Source organism: Anastrepha ludens, chromosome 5 (assembly GCF_028408465.1).
Source record: "Anastrepha ludens isolate Willacy chromosome 5, idAnaLude1.1, whole genome shotgun sequence".
NCBI lineage: Eukaryota > Metazoa > Arthropoda > Insecta > Diptera > Tephritidae > Anastrepha > Anastrepha ludens.
Genome location: NC_071501.1, coordinates 60466748 through 60485817, shown reverse-complemented (window position 1 = coordinate 60485817; position 19070 = coordinate 60466748). Strand labels below are relative to the sequence as shown.

At 39.6% G+C, this 19070-nt stretch overlaps 1 protein-coding gene across 3 annotated transcripts in view; it reads right to left on the bottom strand.

Moving 5' to 3' along the window:
- LOC128863599 (electroneutral sodium bicarbonate exchanger 1) overlaps nucleotides 1–19070 on the bottom strand; it is a 100019-nt gene that overhangs the window by 73542 nt on the left and 7407 nt on the right. For all 3 annotated transcript variants that reach the window (XM_054102830.1, XM_054102833.1, XM_054102831.1), the window contains exon 2: nucleotides 3644–3747. In XM_054102830.1, coding sequence (XP_053958805.1) covers nucleotides 3644–3737 — 94 coding nt within the window. In that variant the 5' untranslated portion in view covers nucleotides 3738–3747. The remainder of the gene's footprint in view (nucleotides 1–3643; nucleotides 3748–19070) is intronic.

The following is a 19070-nucleotide window of genomic DNA, read 5'->3' as shown; positions in this document are numbered from 1 at the left end:
AGAAATGCTGAAGAGTCGTTGTAAGACGAGCACAGAACACATTCTCGTACTGACTGATTTGACTTAACATACTCCATAACGGCCTTCTGACGTATTACTTAACGGCAAAGTTCCGAGAGGAGCAACCGTTCAGGCAAGAGGGGGTTTTAATTAGGGTTAAATTCCCACTGCTTTCCTCTTCTACAAAAAAAACAAAAACAAAAAAACAAAAAAGCTGATTCTATACTCACTTGTGTAACAACACTCACGGAAGTGCATTCGGACTTTGAGCTTGATGATGGTTCTTCTCTTTCGTTCTTTGAATTCTTTGATGAAGGCCCATCTCGGTACGTGTTCCCGTTATGTTCCCGCAAAGGAAAGGATTGAGATCCCCTTGACTACCTGGAGCTACTCCTAGAATGGGGAGCTTTACGTCAACTCAGCTAGAGCTGAATATAAAAACTTGTAAGATCCCGATATCTTTCTGGCCAAGTGTGGATAGGAGGCACTCGAAGATCTGCTAAAGCTAACAAAATCTCGACTTTCGAATATTGTGGGTACCCTCATAGGATATTAAGCGCGAAGTGTGCATTTATTCGAGTAATTTTTTGACAGCTGTATGGAGGATGAGGTGGAAATATTTGAGCATTTTTTCCTTAGCTGTCTTGCTTTCGCTATGATTTAGGTATCTTGTCTTCCTTGCTACGCCTGCTGATATAGCAGGCTTTTATATTAACCACTTGATGAACTTCACCAGCAGCATGAAGCAGTTTATACAACCTTAATATATATATATACAATAGGCCGGGTCGATTTGTGGGGAGGCAAAAAAATCGCCCATTGCTCTGTGAAAATCATATTCTAGGGATCAAAATAAGAAACTTTGCCGAAGGAACCATACCTCTAAAACGAATTCTGTTGTCCCCCAATTTGGGTCGAACTTTTTAGTTTCTTTTCTATAACTCACTTAAATTAATTTTTTCATTTACATATGTTCCGACTAAATAAATTTCGTAAGAGAAAAAATATATTAGATATTATTATAAATAAATAAAAATAAAGAAAAAACATAGCCATTTAGCTGATTTTTTCAAGTAAAGGCCAAAAATGGTGATATTTTGAAATGATTGTATGGGGAACCCCCAGGGGAGTTCCGGGGGGTGTGCCACTGGCATGGGTGGATCGGCCGTCCAAAGTTAGTGGGGGTAGGTCATGAATTTGGACTCGATTGGAGCACTCTAAATGGGTCAAAGTGGGATTTTTCGTTCGACCCAAATTGGGGGACCTCAGAACTCGTTTTAGAGGTATGGTTTCTTCGGCAAAGTTTCTCATTTTGATCCCTAGAATACGATTTTCACAGAGCAATGAGCGATTTTTAAATCGACCCGCCCTAATATACAATAATATAACGTTTCCACCACAGTTTAGTTTTAGGTTTGCTGCCGTTAACGTGTTTAAGCACAAAGTAAAAAAAAAACACTATAAATTCAACCCAAATATCATAATCCAAACCCATTTCAAACCCATCTTTCACAGCGCGAGGAATTCAGTCTCAAGTTGAATGTGTAAACATACAAAGTAATATAAAATAATGCTGAAAACAGTGACCGATATACGTAGTCCCTTACCGCAGCCCAAAACGAGCCCAAAACTGAGCAAAACTCATCCCGTAGAGAACAACTGCGTTCTTTTAGTTACATATTTACACAATACATCGGTTTGTGTGTGTATGTGTTTGGTTGTATCTACACAATGTTGCCACTGATGTTTTTGCTTACACACTTTTCCACACTTCCGCGTTATCAGTTACCATTTTTCATTGTTTAATAAACCAAAGGCAAAAACCAACAAATGCAAATAGTTCAATTATCTATAATTAACATTATTCAACAGTGTTTTTAAGTTATTTTAATAAAAATTATAATATATCTAAGTTTATTTTGTAAATGATTTCGAAATGCACTGCTTGGCAACACTGTGTGGTGAGAGAGCAATCAGCTGACAGGGTTCTACGGGAATTTTCAAAAATCCTGGGATAAAATCTACGATACTACGATACGGAAGGAAGTAATTTTTCATTTACATGGGGTTCTCATTAGTTTGATCGTAACAGCTGATAGGGGACTGCGTTTACGTCCCTGACTGTTTCCAGCATAAGGGGGTGTCCATAAATTACGTGAGGTGTTTTTTTCTATTTTCTGAAACTCCCTCCCCCCCTGGTGAGATGTCGTGAGATTTTATTCAACCCCCTCCCCCATCCCCCAATCTCACGTGAGATTTTTCAAAATGTGGGTTTCTTATGTAAACGCGTTGGATTGTTATTGTAAAAAGAAAAAAAATTTGCTTCGTGCTTTTATTTACGACTAGTTAAGACTAGTAATCAATATTGCTGAGAGTTATAAGTGTAATAAAAATTTAACAATAGAAGACTTAAATCGTAACTACTGCGATTAAAAAAATAATATCTACTCTAATTCAGTCCATGGAGAATCATGCGCGATTTCTAGAGAGACTATTGGGACCAACATGTCCATATGATTTTCAGTAAAATCATGTGCTCCTTCAACTTCGTTCTAATCTAGCCACTCTAAGTCGTTGACGCTTGCGCACAGTAACTCATTAGCTCGCCTTGTGACAATCCGTGAGGGTCGCACATTGCGGAACATACGCGCTTGCTTAGCTGGTGCAATGTGAGCTGTTCTCCTGTGCTCTGCAGCTCTTGTGATAGATGCGAAGTAAATACCGCATGTACTGCAGCATATTTTCTCTAAATCATCACGTATACTTGGGCAATAGAGATCAATAGGCGTGCTGATGAAGGCATTCAGCGGTTCAATCGGTACGCGTATTAGAAATGGAGCAAATGATTTTCCGTCATGTTCTTTAAAGTCCGGAATTGTCAAACGTGAACCTGAGTGATAGGGCGTTCGGCTCATAGTGGCGCGAAAACAACCGACGGGCTACACTGTACCGCAAATTCAGATTAAATTGAGCTATTTGGTATAAAACAAATATGGTGGTTTGACAGTAGTAATGTATAACGTCGAAGTATGAATGAAATTATTTTCTTTCGAACGAATTAGTGAGTGATCTTAATCATACTACGATTACACTTGAGATTAAATCTTAAGCATGTACAATTTTTTTGTTTCAATCAGAAAAAAATTGGGTGATATTTGCCGAGACCCCCCCACTCTCCAACGTAAGATTAGATGAGATTTGACTCGACCCCCCCCCCCCCCCCCCCCTTAAACATTTCACGTAATTTATGGACGCCCCCTAAGACATTGAAATTATTTAAAGCAAGAAAGTGGTATTGCCATTAGTTTATGAGTTTTAGTTATCAAGCCAGTGATCGAACTCAGAAAAATTTATTGGGACGTTTTATTTGAGAAAATATAGGAATATATACGTTCCCGACAGATGTATGTGAGAGGCTAATTTTTGTTGCAATTAATTGAGATGCCAATAGTTTTTGTAAAGTATTTGATTACGAAAAGATTTCTATATACTTGTGACGATTCATGACCGAATTAGAGTCCGAGTGTTACATGAACTCGGACCATTAAACAATTAATATTTTGACAGTCGCGAACTTTTTCAAAGCTGAATTATATTGAATTATGTTAATTCGATTAAATTATTTATATAAGGGCATCCTTACCCTCGAAGTCATGTTCAGTAAAATGCTGTGAAAAATCTTTCCCAATAATCTTTGGATCCTTTGGCGCCTCGCCGTGTTCTATAGTTGGCTGCATGGTTCCTAATCTGCAATAAAAATAAGGTGCATAATAAAATATTTCTGAACTCCATAAAGTTAGAAATTTCTTAAATTCATACGTTTTATGTGTTTAATTTCACATTATCATATTTTAAATGTTTAAAAGATAAAAGTCGTGCATATGTTTTGATAAATAATTGAATAGAGTAGAAACCTGTGAAGTGTTATAACCAAGTCGATTCTTAATTATAATTTACAATTACCTTCTATCTTGTAATATACCTACCTACTTATTAAGGAAAGCCATTCAAATTTTATAACATAAAAATATATAAGCCTTATAAAATTTAAGATCTTATTATATATTTATATTATTATATACGAGGTGTGTTCAAAAAATAAGGTAAATGTTCAAATATCCCGGGCTACGTACATTTGACTTTCGATTCCTATTATTTTTTATGTTGGTACACTCGCCTCGAAGATATATATACGGTTACAGCAATATATGTACATATGTAGCATGTTTAGTTTGTTTGTGAGAGGCATAAATGAGACAAGTGTTTTGTGTGTTCAGCAATTTTTTGCGATAGCATCAAAGAAGTTGCATCAAATTTTGTGTAAAAAATGGAATTAAGTGCCCAAACCATTTGAAATGATGGCAGTGGCATTCTCTGAGAGTACTTTGAGTCAAAAAAATGGTACAAGTGGTACAAGTTGTACAAGTTGTTCACACAAATTCGAGAAGATTGACGTGAGACAACCGATGGAAATGTCGAGAAAGTGACGAAAATGGTTATGGAGAATCATCGAATCACAATTAGAGAAGTTGCTGAGGATGTCGGCATATCGGTTGGCTTATGCCATGCAATCTTTTCGGAAATTTTAGGCAAGAAGCGTGTTTTAGCGAAGTTCGTTCCACAATTGCTGAATTTTGGCCACAAAAAACAATTTTTGAATGATGACAACGATGATCCAAGTTTGCTTAAGGGGTTAGGTGGGTTTGAAAATTTCAAAAAATCGAATTTTTTTTTATCTCATTAAATAGTACAGTACGCTTAAAATACTCTCCTAAAATTTTAAGTCAATCCGAGTAAAATTCTAAGAGATAGACGTTTCAGAAGTTCCGCCCATTAGGCCACGTCAGTTGAACGCTTCGCAGGTATACGTGTTTATCTCAAAACTCCATTTTTTAAGTCGGTGGACACGATATCTCGAAAAGTTATGAAGCGATTTAATTCAAATTTTCTACAAATCTTTGAAATAACATTATCTAGTTATTGAACGAAGGATTTTTTTTTTTTAATTACAACTATTTTTTTTGAGCCAATGTATGTATGTCGAAAATTTCACTAAAAAATGTGTTTTTTTGGTTCAAAGCCTGTCAAAAATTCAAATTTTGATTATTTTGTTTTTTGCTTCGTACAACAACGAGATTTATCCATGTACTAACGAAATCCGTTTGGTTTTCTGATTTTAGATGAACCAATACTGAGTTATGCTGTCCACAGCAAGAGATTTTTTTTTGAGACGTTAAGGAAAATGAGGTACCAACGGCTGAGTTTTCGAAATTTTTAAATAAAAATTTCACAAAATACTGTTTATATATGTATGTATCTTAGATATAGTGAATTGCTTAAATAAAATATATGATTTTATATACTAAAAAAAAAATAGTCAAAACCTCCTTTTTTGCAACCTCTGAAACCCACCTAACCCCTTAAAAGTGTCATAACTGGGGTCGAATCATGGGTATATAGCTATGGCATCGACACCAAAGCCCAATAGACTCAATGGAAGAGTCCAGGAGAGCCAAGACCAAAAAAAGCACGACAAGTTCGATCAAATGTCAAGGTTTTGCTGACTGTTTCTTCGATTACCATGGCGTAACGCACTAAAAGTTCTTACCAAAAGGTCGTACGGTGAATAAGGAGTGTTACCTTGAATATATGTGCCGTTTGCGTGAAGCAATACGAAAAAACACACGGAATTGTGGAAAAAAGTTGTTGAAATAATTTGTATATTTTAGTTACATGGCAACTTTATTTCATTCTCTTTAGACCTTCTGTCCTTAAGTCTTTTCTCACTCTTATGCATGCAAGTAGGCTTTGCATATCAGTCTTGCTTGTGCCGTTACAAATAAAATACCGAATTGTTCTTTCTCACGAAATCACGCGTTTTATTCAAAACGTTATGGGCCCAGATCCCGCAGGTTGCGCGAATTGCTAAATATCAATAATTGGTTCATATTAATAATTAACAAAAAAGAAAACGTATTATTTTATTATAATGTCTTCGGAAAGTGACATCAAAATTGAAAAACTGCAAGATAGCTCACAGTGGCTGACATGGAAGTTTCAAATGGTACAAATTTTGGAAGCTGGTGACATGTATGGTGTGGTCAACGGAGAAGAGCTATTGCCCAGGACAGGTGAGCAAGAACAAAAGAATTGGCGTAAAATTGATGCTAGAGCTCGCCGGACAATAAGTACAGCATTGGGAAAACAACCGCTTATGCAGATTCTTAACTGTGTTTGTGCGAAGAGTATGTGGGATACACTCAAAAGTGTATACGAGCAAACATCAACAGCGAGTGTTTTGTTTTTGCTGCAGAAGTATTACAGTTATGCAAAAGATACAGAAGATGATATTGCGACTTTTCTGTCAAAGTTAATGGAAATTGTACAGCATCTTCGTGATCAGGGCGAAACCATATCAGACTCGATGATTATGACAAAAATTTTAATTTCGTTGCCGGCGGAATACAATCATTTCCATAGTGCTTGGGAATCGGTGCGTTCATCTGATCAGAATTTGAACACCTTAAGAGCCAGGCTAATGGCTGAAGAAATTCGTTTGAGCGCTCAAGAAAAAAATAAAGTAGAGGCGTTTGTAGTCAGGCATCAGAATCGGCAAAATACGAAGAAGCAACAAAGTAAAAGCAGCAGAACAACAACAAAAGGCGCATGTTTTAAATGTGGTTCTAAAGAACATTTTAAACGGGACTGTCCGCAAATGGCAAAATCCGCAAAGAATGAGACTCTACGTAAAAATGTCGAAGCGTTGGTGTGTGGAGAAAGTGTAACGGGTAAGCAAGACAGCTGGGTACTTGATTCGGGTGCAACCGATCACATGAGCAAGCGGCGAGATTGGTTCACTACGTTTGAACAGTACAATGATATTGTCAAAGTTGGCGATGGGCGTGCTATTAAAGCAGCAGGAAAAGGTGACATCAATGTTTTAGTTAATGACGGTCAAGAATGGGTGCAGAAAGTTTTGACAAATGTGCTTTACGTGCCGGACATTACATATAATTTGTTTTCACAAACAAAGGCGCTAGATCGTGGTTTTCATTTTCGATCGGATAGCGGTAACTGCAAATTCGTTAGAAAAGACGGAAGTACTGTTGCAGTGGGAGTTCGTCATGGTAAATTGTTTCAAATGCTGATCAAGGTTCCGGAAATTAGCATGGCAAATATTTCGGTAAGTGAGAAGTTAGCTTTGCGTACGTGGCATAATCGACTGGGTCATCAGAATTCGACACATGTTAGGCAGTTCCTCAAGAGCTCCAATGTAGATTTCATTGAAGAGGAATTTACGTGTGAAGGGTGCATACTGGGCAAGCAACATAGAGGCAGCTTTAAATCGCGTGAAGTGAAGTCGAAAGGCTGTGGAGAACTCTGTTTTGCGGATGTATGCGGTCCAATGCAAGAAAAATCGATCGGCGGGGCTAGATATTTTCTGCTTATTAAAGATGACTATTCACATCTACGTTTCGTGTATTTCATGAAAGAAAAATCAGAAGCACCTGGTGCTATCAAAAGTTTTTTGATGCAAGCTGAGAAAATGGATCAAAAAATGATCAAGCGAATGCGGACAGACAATGGGCTTGAGTTTGTCAATGATAAGTTGACTAAGATTTTTAATCAGTTTGGAGTTAAACATGAACTCACAGTACCGTACACGCCGCAGCAGAATGGTGGTGGAGAGAGAGAAATGCGAACAGTGATGGAACTAGCACGGACGATGCTTTACGCAAAAGAAATTCAGCTTAAATTTTGGGCGGAAGCAGTCAATACGGCAGTATACGTTTTGAATCGTACGGGAACCAGTACGGTGGCACAGAAAACGCCATATGAATTATGGTATGGGCAGCCTGCAAAATTTAATCATTTGCGAAGTTTTGGTGAAGAAGTTTACGTCCATTTACCTAAGGAAAAGCGGCGCAAGTTGGATGCAAAATCGTGGAAGGGAATTTTCATCGGGTATGCTGACAATCACAAAGCTATTAGAGTTTGGAACCCAAAACATCAAAAAGTTGAAATTTCATGTGATGTGCAATTCCTTCCGGAAACAGTGACGTTTAAATTGCAAACAGATAAAATGCAAGAAGAACGCTTTGAAAACTTGCATGACGCTGAGAAGTGTCAAGAAGAAGACACACAAGATAACGACGTTGGGTTTGTTGACAACGATGACGCGGTAAATGTAAGCAACAAAAATAACAACGATAGAAGTGGTATAGCTAGTCGTCTACGCAGCAGAACAACTGCACAACATACGGCGGCTATTATGATATGTCAGGAGCCTAAATCATTTGCGGAGGCTATGCAGTCTAACGAACGCGAGAAATGGCAGCAAGCCATGGATGATGAATTTGACTCATTGATCGAAAATGGAGCGTGGACACTGGTTGAAAAAACTTCAAATCAGAAAATCATTGACAACAAGTGGGTTTATAAACTCAAACAAGATACTGAAGGGAAAGTTGAACGCTACAAAGCACGTTTGGTTGCACGGGGTTTTACTCAAGAGTATGGCGTTGATTACGAAGAAACTTTTAGTCCAGTGGCAAGATTTACTTCAATTCGATGCATTTTGGCTATGGCAGCAGTTCGTAAAATGCATCTTATGCAGTTTGACGTAAAGACGGCATTTTTGTATGGCGATCTAAGCGAAAACGTTTTTATGCAACAGCCGAAAGGGTATGACGACGGAAGTGGCCGTGTATGCAAACTGGCAAAAAGTTTATACGGACTTAAGCAAGCGTCACGCTGCTGGAATAAAACATTTACAGATTTTCTTCAACATTTTGGGCTCAAGATGTCAAATTACGATCCATGTGTTTTTTCGCGTAATACTGAAGATGGGTGTTTGATTTTGGTAATCTACGTTGATGATGGTCTAGTTGCAGCAACAAACAGCGAGCTCATTACGGAGCCCATGAAGCATCTACAGGAAGAATTTAAAGTACAATTCTTCGGGGCAAAGTTCTTTTTAGGGCTTGAAATTCACCGCGACGCTGATGGTTCAATTTTCATCGGTCAAAATGCTTATGCCAACAAGGTAATTGCAAGGTTTAATATGCAAGATTCTTCTTTTGCAGTCACTCCGGCTGACAGTTCTACCAATTTGAGCGATTTTGACAATGATGGTGATCTAATAAAGTTTCCCTATAGAGAGGCAGTCGGGAGTCTTATGTATCTGGCGGTGGGTACAAGGCCGGATATAGCCTTTGCTGTGTCAAACGTGAGTCGGTATATTGAAAAGCCGACGGCAGCGCACGTTAAAGCAGTGAAACGTATACTGAAGTACCTCAATGGAACGATGAACATGGGTATATTTTATAAAAATAGCAGCGATCTTGAATTACGTGGTTATAGCGATGCAGACTACGCGGGTGATATTCAAACGCGAAGGTCAACGTCAGGTTTTGTATTCATGGTCGGCGATAGCATAGTGAGTTGGTGCTCAGAACGTCAGAAGTGCGTATCTTTATCGACTACAGAGGCCGAGTACATTGCTGCTTCTGGTGCAGTAAAAGAGCTGGTGTGGCTCAAGCGTTTTTGGTTTGGTCTTGGTGGTCCAGACTTCACAATGTTTTGTGTTGACAACCAAAGCGCCATTCGACTCATAAAGAATCCGGAGTTTCACAAAAGAACAAAACATATTGATGTGCGTTACCACTACATACGCGATAAGTATGAGGAGCAAGTTTTTGCACTACAATATGTTGCGTCAACTGATCAACTGGCGGACGGCCTAACAAAGGCGCTTCCAAAAGATAAATTTATTAATTTTAGGGAACAACTAGGTTTGAGATTCATGTAAGAAATCAAATTTTGTGTATCTGAAAGTTTGTTTTGTTTTAATTATAAATATGAAATGTAACTAAAAAGTGGGAGTGTTGAAATAATTTGTATATTTTAGTTACATGGCAACTTTATTTCATTCTCTTTAGACCTTCTGTCCTTAAGTCTTTTCTCACTCTTATGCATGCAAGTAGGCTTTGCATATCAGTCTTGCTTGTGCCGTTACAAATAAAATACCGAATTGTTCTTTCTCACGAAATCACGCGTTTTATTCAAAAAAAGTCTATGGCTTTTGCATCATGATAATGTACTTGCTCACTCATCTTGGCTTGTGAGAGATTGTTTGGCCAAAATCTACAACGTTATCATGCCTGAGCCACTGTATTCACCAGTTGTGGCCCCCTGTGCCTTTTTCCTGTTCCCAAGATTGAAGAGACCCATGTACATTTATACTAATATGTTGGAAATAAAGTAAAGCAAATATCTTTCCATTAATTTGAGACTTTTACTTGACAGTCTATTGATCGAACTCAGAGGAATTATTGTAGGAGATTTATTTGAATTTTAGCGTAAGAAAATTCGTAACAATATGTATATAACTGGCGCTTACGCTTGTGCGTCTTGATGCTTTTCTATGAACGGAGATATCTACAGTTTTATGCCGCCTTTTTATGAGATTTTATGCATGACACAAATGCACTCGGAGGATTGCCATTGCCTGCCTAGGGGCGACCGCTGTTAGATTTTTTCTATGATTTGGTGTATCATGACCTCGTTAAGATTGTGGATCTTCTGACTAATCTTAAATTGTGGGAGGAACACAATGAAGAACCTGGTCTCTCAGGCGTGGAAGACGAAGTCCATGCTCGGATACCGACCATGCCAAGTACAAATAGCAAAAGCACGGTTAAATATTTTACATTTATTACACTATACGTATCGGACGTGTTGTTAAAAAGAGATAGAGACTCATAGCAAACTGCATATCAGGTCAGTCCATAAGTCCGTGCGTATTTTACCTATAATTTCACTTCAAAGTTTTGCCACATTGGGCTCCTCAACAAAATAAATGCGCTTCTACCAATACAATATTTTAATGTTCTAAAATCGTACTTATCCGATCGTTTTCTCCGAATAAAATACGAAGACACATATTCCGAACTTAAGGAAATTAAAGCTGGCGTCCCACAGGGCAGCGTGCTGGGGCCCATTCTTTATATTCCTTTTACGTGTGATCTACCTATTGACATAAATTGCTCCACAGCAACTTTTGCTGACGACACAGCCATCTTATCGGTAGGAGAAACTCAGATTGACTCAATCAAAAACCTTCAAATTTATCTAAATAAAATCTCCGAGTGGACCATTAAATGGCGCATAAAACTAAACGAAACAAAATCGGTTCATTTAGACTTCACACAGAAGAAAATCAAATATCTGCCACTACATATAAACGGCGTACAAATCCCGCATCACAACACCACCAAATACTTAGGTATGACACTAGATACCAAGCTTAGATGGAATGCTCACGTTAAAAAGAAAAGAGAAGAGTTAGATATCAGATTTGGAAATATGTACTGGCTTATGGGCAACCAATCAGCCTTATCCCTATACAATAAAATTCTTTTATATAAGCAGGTGCTTAAACCAATTTGGACATATGGGATCCAGCTATGGGGCTGCTCAAGCTCAACCAACATAAAATCCATACAAAGATTCCAAAATAAGGTACTACGATGCGCTGTTAATGCACCTTGGTACGTCCGTAACACCTTGGCATCGAATCAGTTGCCACTTCGATCAACATCAACGCTAAGTCTCATATGGAAAGACTACGCCACCATGTAAATAGCGAAGCCTCAGCCCTAATTGACCCCGTTAAATGGAAAGAAAGGCTGAAACGAAAAAAACCGCACCAACTCACGCAGTAGCCCATCTCCCTGCAAGCCTGATGCAGAGTATTTTTAAATTTAGTTGTATTGTACAAAATTAAATCCAAATTGTTCGTTAGTTTATAATTTATTAACTAGTTACAATGTAAATAATAATAAAAAAAAAAAAAAAATAATAATTTCACTTTTGTACGATTTTTGCATACAAAAAATTATTCGCGAAATATAACGCAACTATTTATATTTTATTTGATATATTGTGCATTCAACAAGTGATTTTAATCGCGGATAGAAGCACGTGTTGTTAAAAAATAAAATGGAATCTTCGAACGCGTATAAGAGGTATATTTTGTATTTTTTTTATAAAAGTAGTAAAAATGCAACAACTGCTGCTGCAGAAATAAACACTATTCACGGAGAGGATACCGTGAGTGTAAGGACTGCGCAAAAGTGATTTTCAAAATTCCGAAGTGGTAACTGCAACTGGAGGATGCCCCGCCCGTTGGTTGTCCTGAAGTCCGACGCCTTGCTCGATCTCGTGGAAGCTGAGCCAAATTGGCAGTTGATATGATAGTTCAGAGGTTAAATTCATCGCATGGAACAGCTCACAGGCACCTGGTTCAGTTGGGAAAGGTTTCAAAGCTGGGAAAATGGGTTCCGCATAGACTTTCCATCGCCAACTTTCAGCAGAGAGTGAATGTGTGTTCTCAGCTGCTGCAACGGCTTGAAAATGAAAGTTTTTTGAACCGTATCGTTACTGGTGATAAAAAATGGATCCTTTACAATAATTCTGTTCGCAAACGCCAATGGTTAGATAAAGATTAAACACCAGAACCGACCCCTAGAGATGGCCTTCACCCCAAGAAGATTCTCCCGTCTATTTGGTGGGATATGGCCGGTATTGTTTATTATGAACTTCTCGAACTAAACCAGACGATAACTGCTGATTATTATTCCCATTAGCTATCAAACCTGAATGAGGCACTTTACAAAATCGACCGTCTTTAGTGAATCGACGCAAAGTTTTGTTTCACCACGACAACGCAAGACCTCATACCGCAAGGCAAACATTAGGTAAGCTGAACGAGCTCGGATGGGAGCTAATGCCGCATCCGCCATGCTCTCCGGATATTGCTTCTTGTGTTTATCACCTTTTTCGTGGACTTTACTCCCATATGAGTAACAAGAATTACTCCTCAAAAGAATCTATAAAAAGGGATATCGAAGCGTATTTTGCCTCCAATGAAAAACAATTTTTTGAGCAGGGAATTAAAAATTTGCCTAAACGTTGGGAAGACATTGTAAATAATGAAGGAAAATATATTATTGAATAATAAATACATTAAACATCTTTTTCATTAATTTTAAAACCATCTTTAAAAAACGCACGAACTTATGGACTGAGCTGATAGAAACAGTAAAGTGCTTCGTCAAGTTAAACTGGATAAGCTAACACATATTTACATTAAAAAAAAGAAAACCTCAAACCAAGCAAAGTAGCTAATAAAGTAAATATATTACACGAGTGTGTTACGTTTTCGCCCGATCCACAAGTGAGACGAAAATTCTTACTCCGCTACAAATCGAAAACGGTTAAATCAAGGTGGATCTATTATACATAAGTGATTTCATTCACCCAGCTGACATTTTCGCCGTAGTAATGAACAACGTCAAAATGACTTGTTTTGTTCATATTCGTGTGTTTCATTTGTGTGCTTGCAAATACTTCTACGTATTAATGGTTTATTTATTTTTATTTCACAGTTTATTGACCTTTTTGGTTCAATATTATATTGGGTGAATGGTTATTTGGTACTTGCCAGCACATTATAATACAATATTATGTACGTTTGCTGAGCAAATGGAACATTTATTCATGTGTGCCAATTGATTAACTCGTGGTTATCTATTTATTTAATTCATTCAAAATTTGAGTATAATTTATTGTGGCGTATGATTGCTAGACCGAGGTGAATCATATAAAGCACTGGTTCGACTCGCTGATAATTGAAAAGACGTAGAAGCATAGGTCCACAAGAATTAGGAATAATTTTATCTGGCAGTGGTTTATATACTGCTGCATTGGACCGGATTACTGGATTCGAATTATCAGCTCTTCATAAATGGGGAAGCCGCATTACCGAGGAAGGCGCTAATGAAGCATGGGCTTATGGTGGTTACAAGTAAATGACATGGCTGGTGAGAATAAATAGTTTTTATACAAACATTTTCTTTGCTATAGAATTTTTTCTATTAGGTACGGAACTAAGGTCAATAGATGCCGCTAGTAGTGTGTGCGTGTGCTAGTCGATTCTATTGTAACATAACCAAAACGTCATAAACCAAGCTTAGACATATGGTAAACAAACTGCTTCGACACATTAGTGATTTTGTTTTGGTATCATATACTTTTGGTTTTGAGAAAATGTCTGATTTTGTGCCGTATAATGGCAATTTGCGAGAAGTGTTGATTTTCCTCTTTCATTCGAAAAAAACGGTGGCTGAAGCGCATCGAGAGCTACAAAAAGTTTATGGAGGTGCTGCTTTAAGTAAGGTTGGTTCCGTCGCTTCAAAGACGGTGATTTTAATGTTGACGACCGTCCGCGTGATGGAAGACCTAAATCCTTCGAATACGCTGAATTGGAGGTACTGCTCATGAGATCCGTGTTCAATTGATGCGAGCAATGCGCGAGAAACAGCCGCAATACGCGGAGAGGCATGAAAAGTGATTGTACAGCATGACAACGCTGGGCCTCAAGTTGTCAAAAACCTACTTGGAAACACTGAACTGGGAGATTCTACCCTAACCGCCATATTCTCCAGATATTGCGCCATCCAATTATCACCTGTTCCGATCGATGGCACATGGTCTAGCTGACCAGCAGTTCTATTCATATGAATACATCAAAAAATGGCTTCATCCGTGGATAGCCTCAAAAGATGAACAGTTTTACCGCGACGGTATACGAGATCTACCAGAAAGGTTGAAGGCTAGTATCCAGCGATGGGCAATACTTTCAATGATTCACTTGCATTATTTTTTCAGAATAAAATTGTATTTTCATCAAAAAACAGATTATAACTTAGTTGCGCACCTAATATGATTTAGATTTGCCTCATCGCAATAAAGCTGCCGATAGGGCAAAAACTAATTTATGACTGTGAGTTAGAAAATTCTACTACCATACGTAAATATGTGGCAAACAAGCTGCTAAGTCTCAACGCCTTTATCCCGCAATGGATATATAATGTCTATAAGGTATGAAATTTGCTATAAAAACGTTGTATATCATTTATTAAAATCATGTATACCAACAGTTGGCGAATTATCCAGAGCTGTTGTATTTGTTCGTAAAACAGAATCCGTCAGGTTACCGAATTACCACACGCAATGTTGGAAGCTGGAAGCGAATGTTCTTTCTTATATTTAAAAAAAAAATAATTAATTCTCCATCATCATCGGTTCGGGAATAAATTTTTTATAAATGTTCATGAATTGAGCAACGAAACCTTCTAAATAGGTTGATTGTAGCAAGTAGAGGGAAGTGATCTGTTATGGAGTTCGTCAAGTATGTGGGATGACAGTTTGGGTCCTAGTGAAGCAGAATCTACGCTAATATCGAGGTGGAGGAAGGAACCTTGAGTGGAAAAGTTAGTTAGTGAACCGTCGTTAAGGACGATGAGGTTGTTGAATAGGATGATATCTTCAATTATTTCGCCTCTACGATCTGATGATGGATAACCCCAAAGTGGGTTCCAGACATTGACATCACCGGGAAAGATGTAGGCAAATAAAATTAGGATATTTTGAAGTTCCCTATTATTAAAAGCCTGATGGGGCGGAATATAGCAAGTTATAATTGACAATTTAAAGCCAATGTCTATTTCAACTGCTAAGGCGGAGATAGTGGATGAAGTGCGAATTATGTGCGAAAGATTTTTTTTACAAAAAGGGAAATTCTTTGTTTGCATGTGGAATTTTGGGGGAGTTTGTGGAAATAGATATTGTACTTGTTTGGAACTTGGAAAAAGTTGTTTTGTTATGTGAAAGTGTGCCTCCTGCAGAGCAATAATATCGGGAGAAAATCCTTTTATGCGAATGTTAAGGTCTGGATAATTGGTTAGTAGTCCATTTAGATTCCATTGCAAAAATTTCATAAACTTATTTGCGATATTATCTTATATATAATCGGATTGGGATGTTTTACTTAATGTACAATAGAAATATTGTATGAAGAAGGGTTCGAATATTTTAAGTCATCGACTGAATTTATTGGTGGTGTAGCTTGATTTGAGAAGTTAAGGCTATTATAAGCGTGACTTTTGCTTTCTGTATTAAGGCTTGAAATGTTGTTTGTGTTGAAGATTTGTTGATTGTTTTCATTGTTGTTTGTCACCATGGAAAGAGATTTTGAAAACAGCTTTGTATTATTGCTGATTACTTGAGGTTTTTCTGTCACTTTGGTATTGCTTTTTTTGAATTTTGTTAAAGGCTGAAGCAAGGAGGGTTACATTTTTCGTGTTATATATTGAATACCTAAGATGCTGTTTGATCTGGTGCCTGACATCCAGAGCATACTTAAATTATGGAGGAAACACCTCTCGAACCTGTGACAGCTGCGCATAACAGAGAGAATGTGAAGATCCCAATACCCCAATTCATAGAGAGAATCGCTGGATCGACGTCCATGCCTTCTCTGCGTTCCAATGCCGGACAGGGGCCGTACAAGTTCCCATTGTGTTTCAGCCTGCAGATGGCCTTGAAGGCCTCTCCTTGGATGAAAGCATCAAGTTTTGGTAAGCCAATAAGAGCATCTAGTGCCGGGCCTGAAGTAGTCGGAAAAGTTCCGATACAACAGATGGCCACAGTGCGTTGTAGTCTGGATAAGGCCCTCCTGACTCCCACTAGAGAGAGTCTACTCATCCAGACCACTGATGCATAGGTGGTAATAGGTCTTATCATAGCCGTGTAGATCTATAGGACCTTACTAGGAGAAAGACCCCACGTTTTCCCAAAGACACCTTTGCATTGCCAGAAAGCTGTCAGTGCCTTGGATGTCTTTGTTTCAACGTCTGACTTCCATAGGAGCTTACTGTCGAGGACTACTCCAAGATATTTAATTTCCTTGGATATCTGGATTGTGACTTCTTTTAGCTTAGGCAGAACGAGTCCATCAAACTTCCTCCTTCTGGTGAAGAGGACAATACCAGTCTTGGCGGGATTTGCCGATAGCCCATTCGCACAGCACCAAGTGTCAATCCGATCCAGAGTTTTCTGCACTTTCCTGTAGATGTTCATAAGCGAAGGGCCTATTACCAAACAAGCAACATCGTCCGCATATGCTTGTGCGTAGACTCCCGAATTGTTTAAGGTGGTGAGTAGAGGACCGATTACCATGCACCAGGGCAATGTAGACAGCACACCGCCTTGGGGGCCGCCTCTATTAACCCCAGATGACACCAGCAGATCTTCCTCTGCTCGCACCGAAACGATTCTTTGGGCCAGCATCGAATGAATCCAATTTACTAGCACCCGGTCTACGCCGTGGCTACTAGCAGAGCTAATCATACTGTCAAAAGTGGCATTATCAAACGCCCCCTCTATGTCTAAGAAGATGCCCATAGCGTAGTGCCTCCTGTCGATGGCAAGCTCCACCCTAGCAACAAGGTTTTGCCGACTCGCAGGATTTTCCCCACTGATAGGCATGCTGAAATGGAGACAGAGGGTGAGCCTTCAGCGACTTCTGACGTATGCGCAATTCCACTAGTCGTTCGAGACTTTTCAGCATAAAAGAGCTTTTGGGGCTGGTGTAGTCGTCTCTTCCAACCTTTGGGATGAAAGCGACCCTCACCATCCTCCAAGAGGGTGGTATGTAGGCCAGTGCCAGGCATGCCGAGAAGATTTTCCTCAGGGCTCCTGTCACGGACTCTGCGCCTTCCTTCAGCATGGCAGGATATATGCCATCTGGACCGGGCGACTTGTAGCCGCCAAAAGATTTGATGGCAAATCGAATGGCGGCCTCATTCACCACAGATCTGACAACGAACCAGTCATGCCGAGAAGGTGTAACAGCTCTGACAACTGCCTCTATCAATAAGGGCTGTTGCCGGCTGACGCCTATTTGATTACCAGGAAAGTGAGATTCCATCAGCATGCTGAGTGTCTCACTTTGCCGCTCCGTGAAGGAGCCATCAGATTTCCTAAGTGACCCAGCTTTGCAGTTGGGTCCCTTTTTAGGCTCCTAACCAATTTCGAGGTGTCACTAAGAGATTCAATACCGCTGCGGAATTCCCTATATGAGGCTCTTTTCGATTCCCGAATAAGCCTCTTGTAGTTCTTCTGAACATCACGGTATCGCTCCCAGTCCTCAGCAAGGTTAGTTTTGAGGGCCCGGTTTAGAAGTTTTCTCGACTCACGCCTCAACATCTGGAGCTCTCGATTCCACCAAGTAACGGGAGTCCGGTTAGGGAGAGGTCGAATTGGACAGGCTGACTCAAAACATTCAGTTAGGGCAGCGTTGAGCTTCTCAACAGCCGCCTCAATGGCCTGTTCTTTTCGAAGTCTTGGTGGCGTAACGTCAAGGTCCCGCAACGCCTCCCTAAACTTCTGCCAGTCTTTTTTTCTGGGGTTTCTGGAGGGCAATGGCATTGTGCCTCCTAGCCACACTGAAACTCAATATACCTGTGGTCCGAGTACGAATCTTCGGCAAGGACTCCCCAGTTCTTGATTGACCACCCAAGTTTTGAGTTTGATAGGGTGAGATCAATCACCTCCTGCCTTCTAGCTGTTACAAACGTTGGCTGTGAGCCCTTGTTATGTATATCTAGGCAAGAGGACGCGATAAGTTCGAATAGTCGAGAGCCCCGTCCATTGCACTTGCTGCTGCACCAGATTGTATGCTGGGCATTGGCATCGGAACATAGGATGAGGCCCAGATTGCGCCCTTCGCAGAACCTCACGAGACTAGTGGCCTTCCCGGGTGGTGGCCCTTCCAGAGCAGCGTAAGGAAAATAAGCGATGCAATCACAAACTTCGACCATCCGCGTCTACCTCTGTAACACACCTCAGCCGCTACCAGGTCTTGGCAACAGAATTGCTTAAGACCCGTCAAAGCCCGGTCCTAGGTCTACTCGAACTCCTGTCATATAACAACGTGGCCCTTTTCAACTCACTTAAGCCACAGAGACGGCCTCTAGAGACCCAGGGCTCTTGCACTGTTGTTATGTGGGGTAATGTGTGCAGCTGGGTAAGCCTTCTACTTAGTAGTGCACTAGCGGCTTTGGAATGCTGCAAGTTAATCCGCGTCACCGTCAAGGGACGGTAGCTACAGGAACCGTCCAAGCCAATCATATGGGAAAGACGTGAAAGCCGTCCCAAAGAAG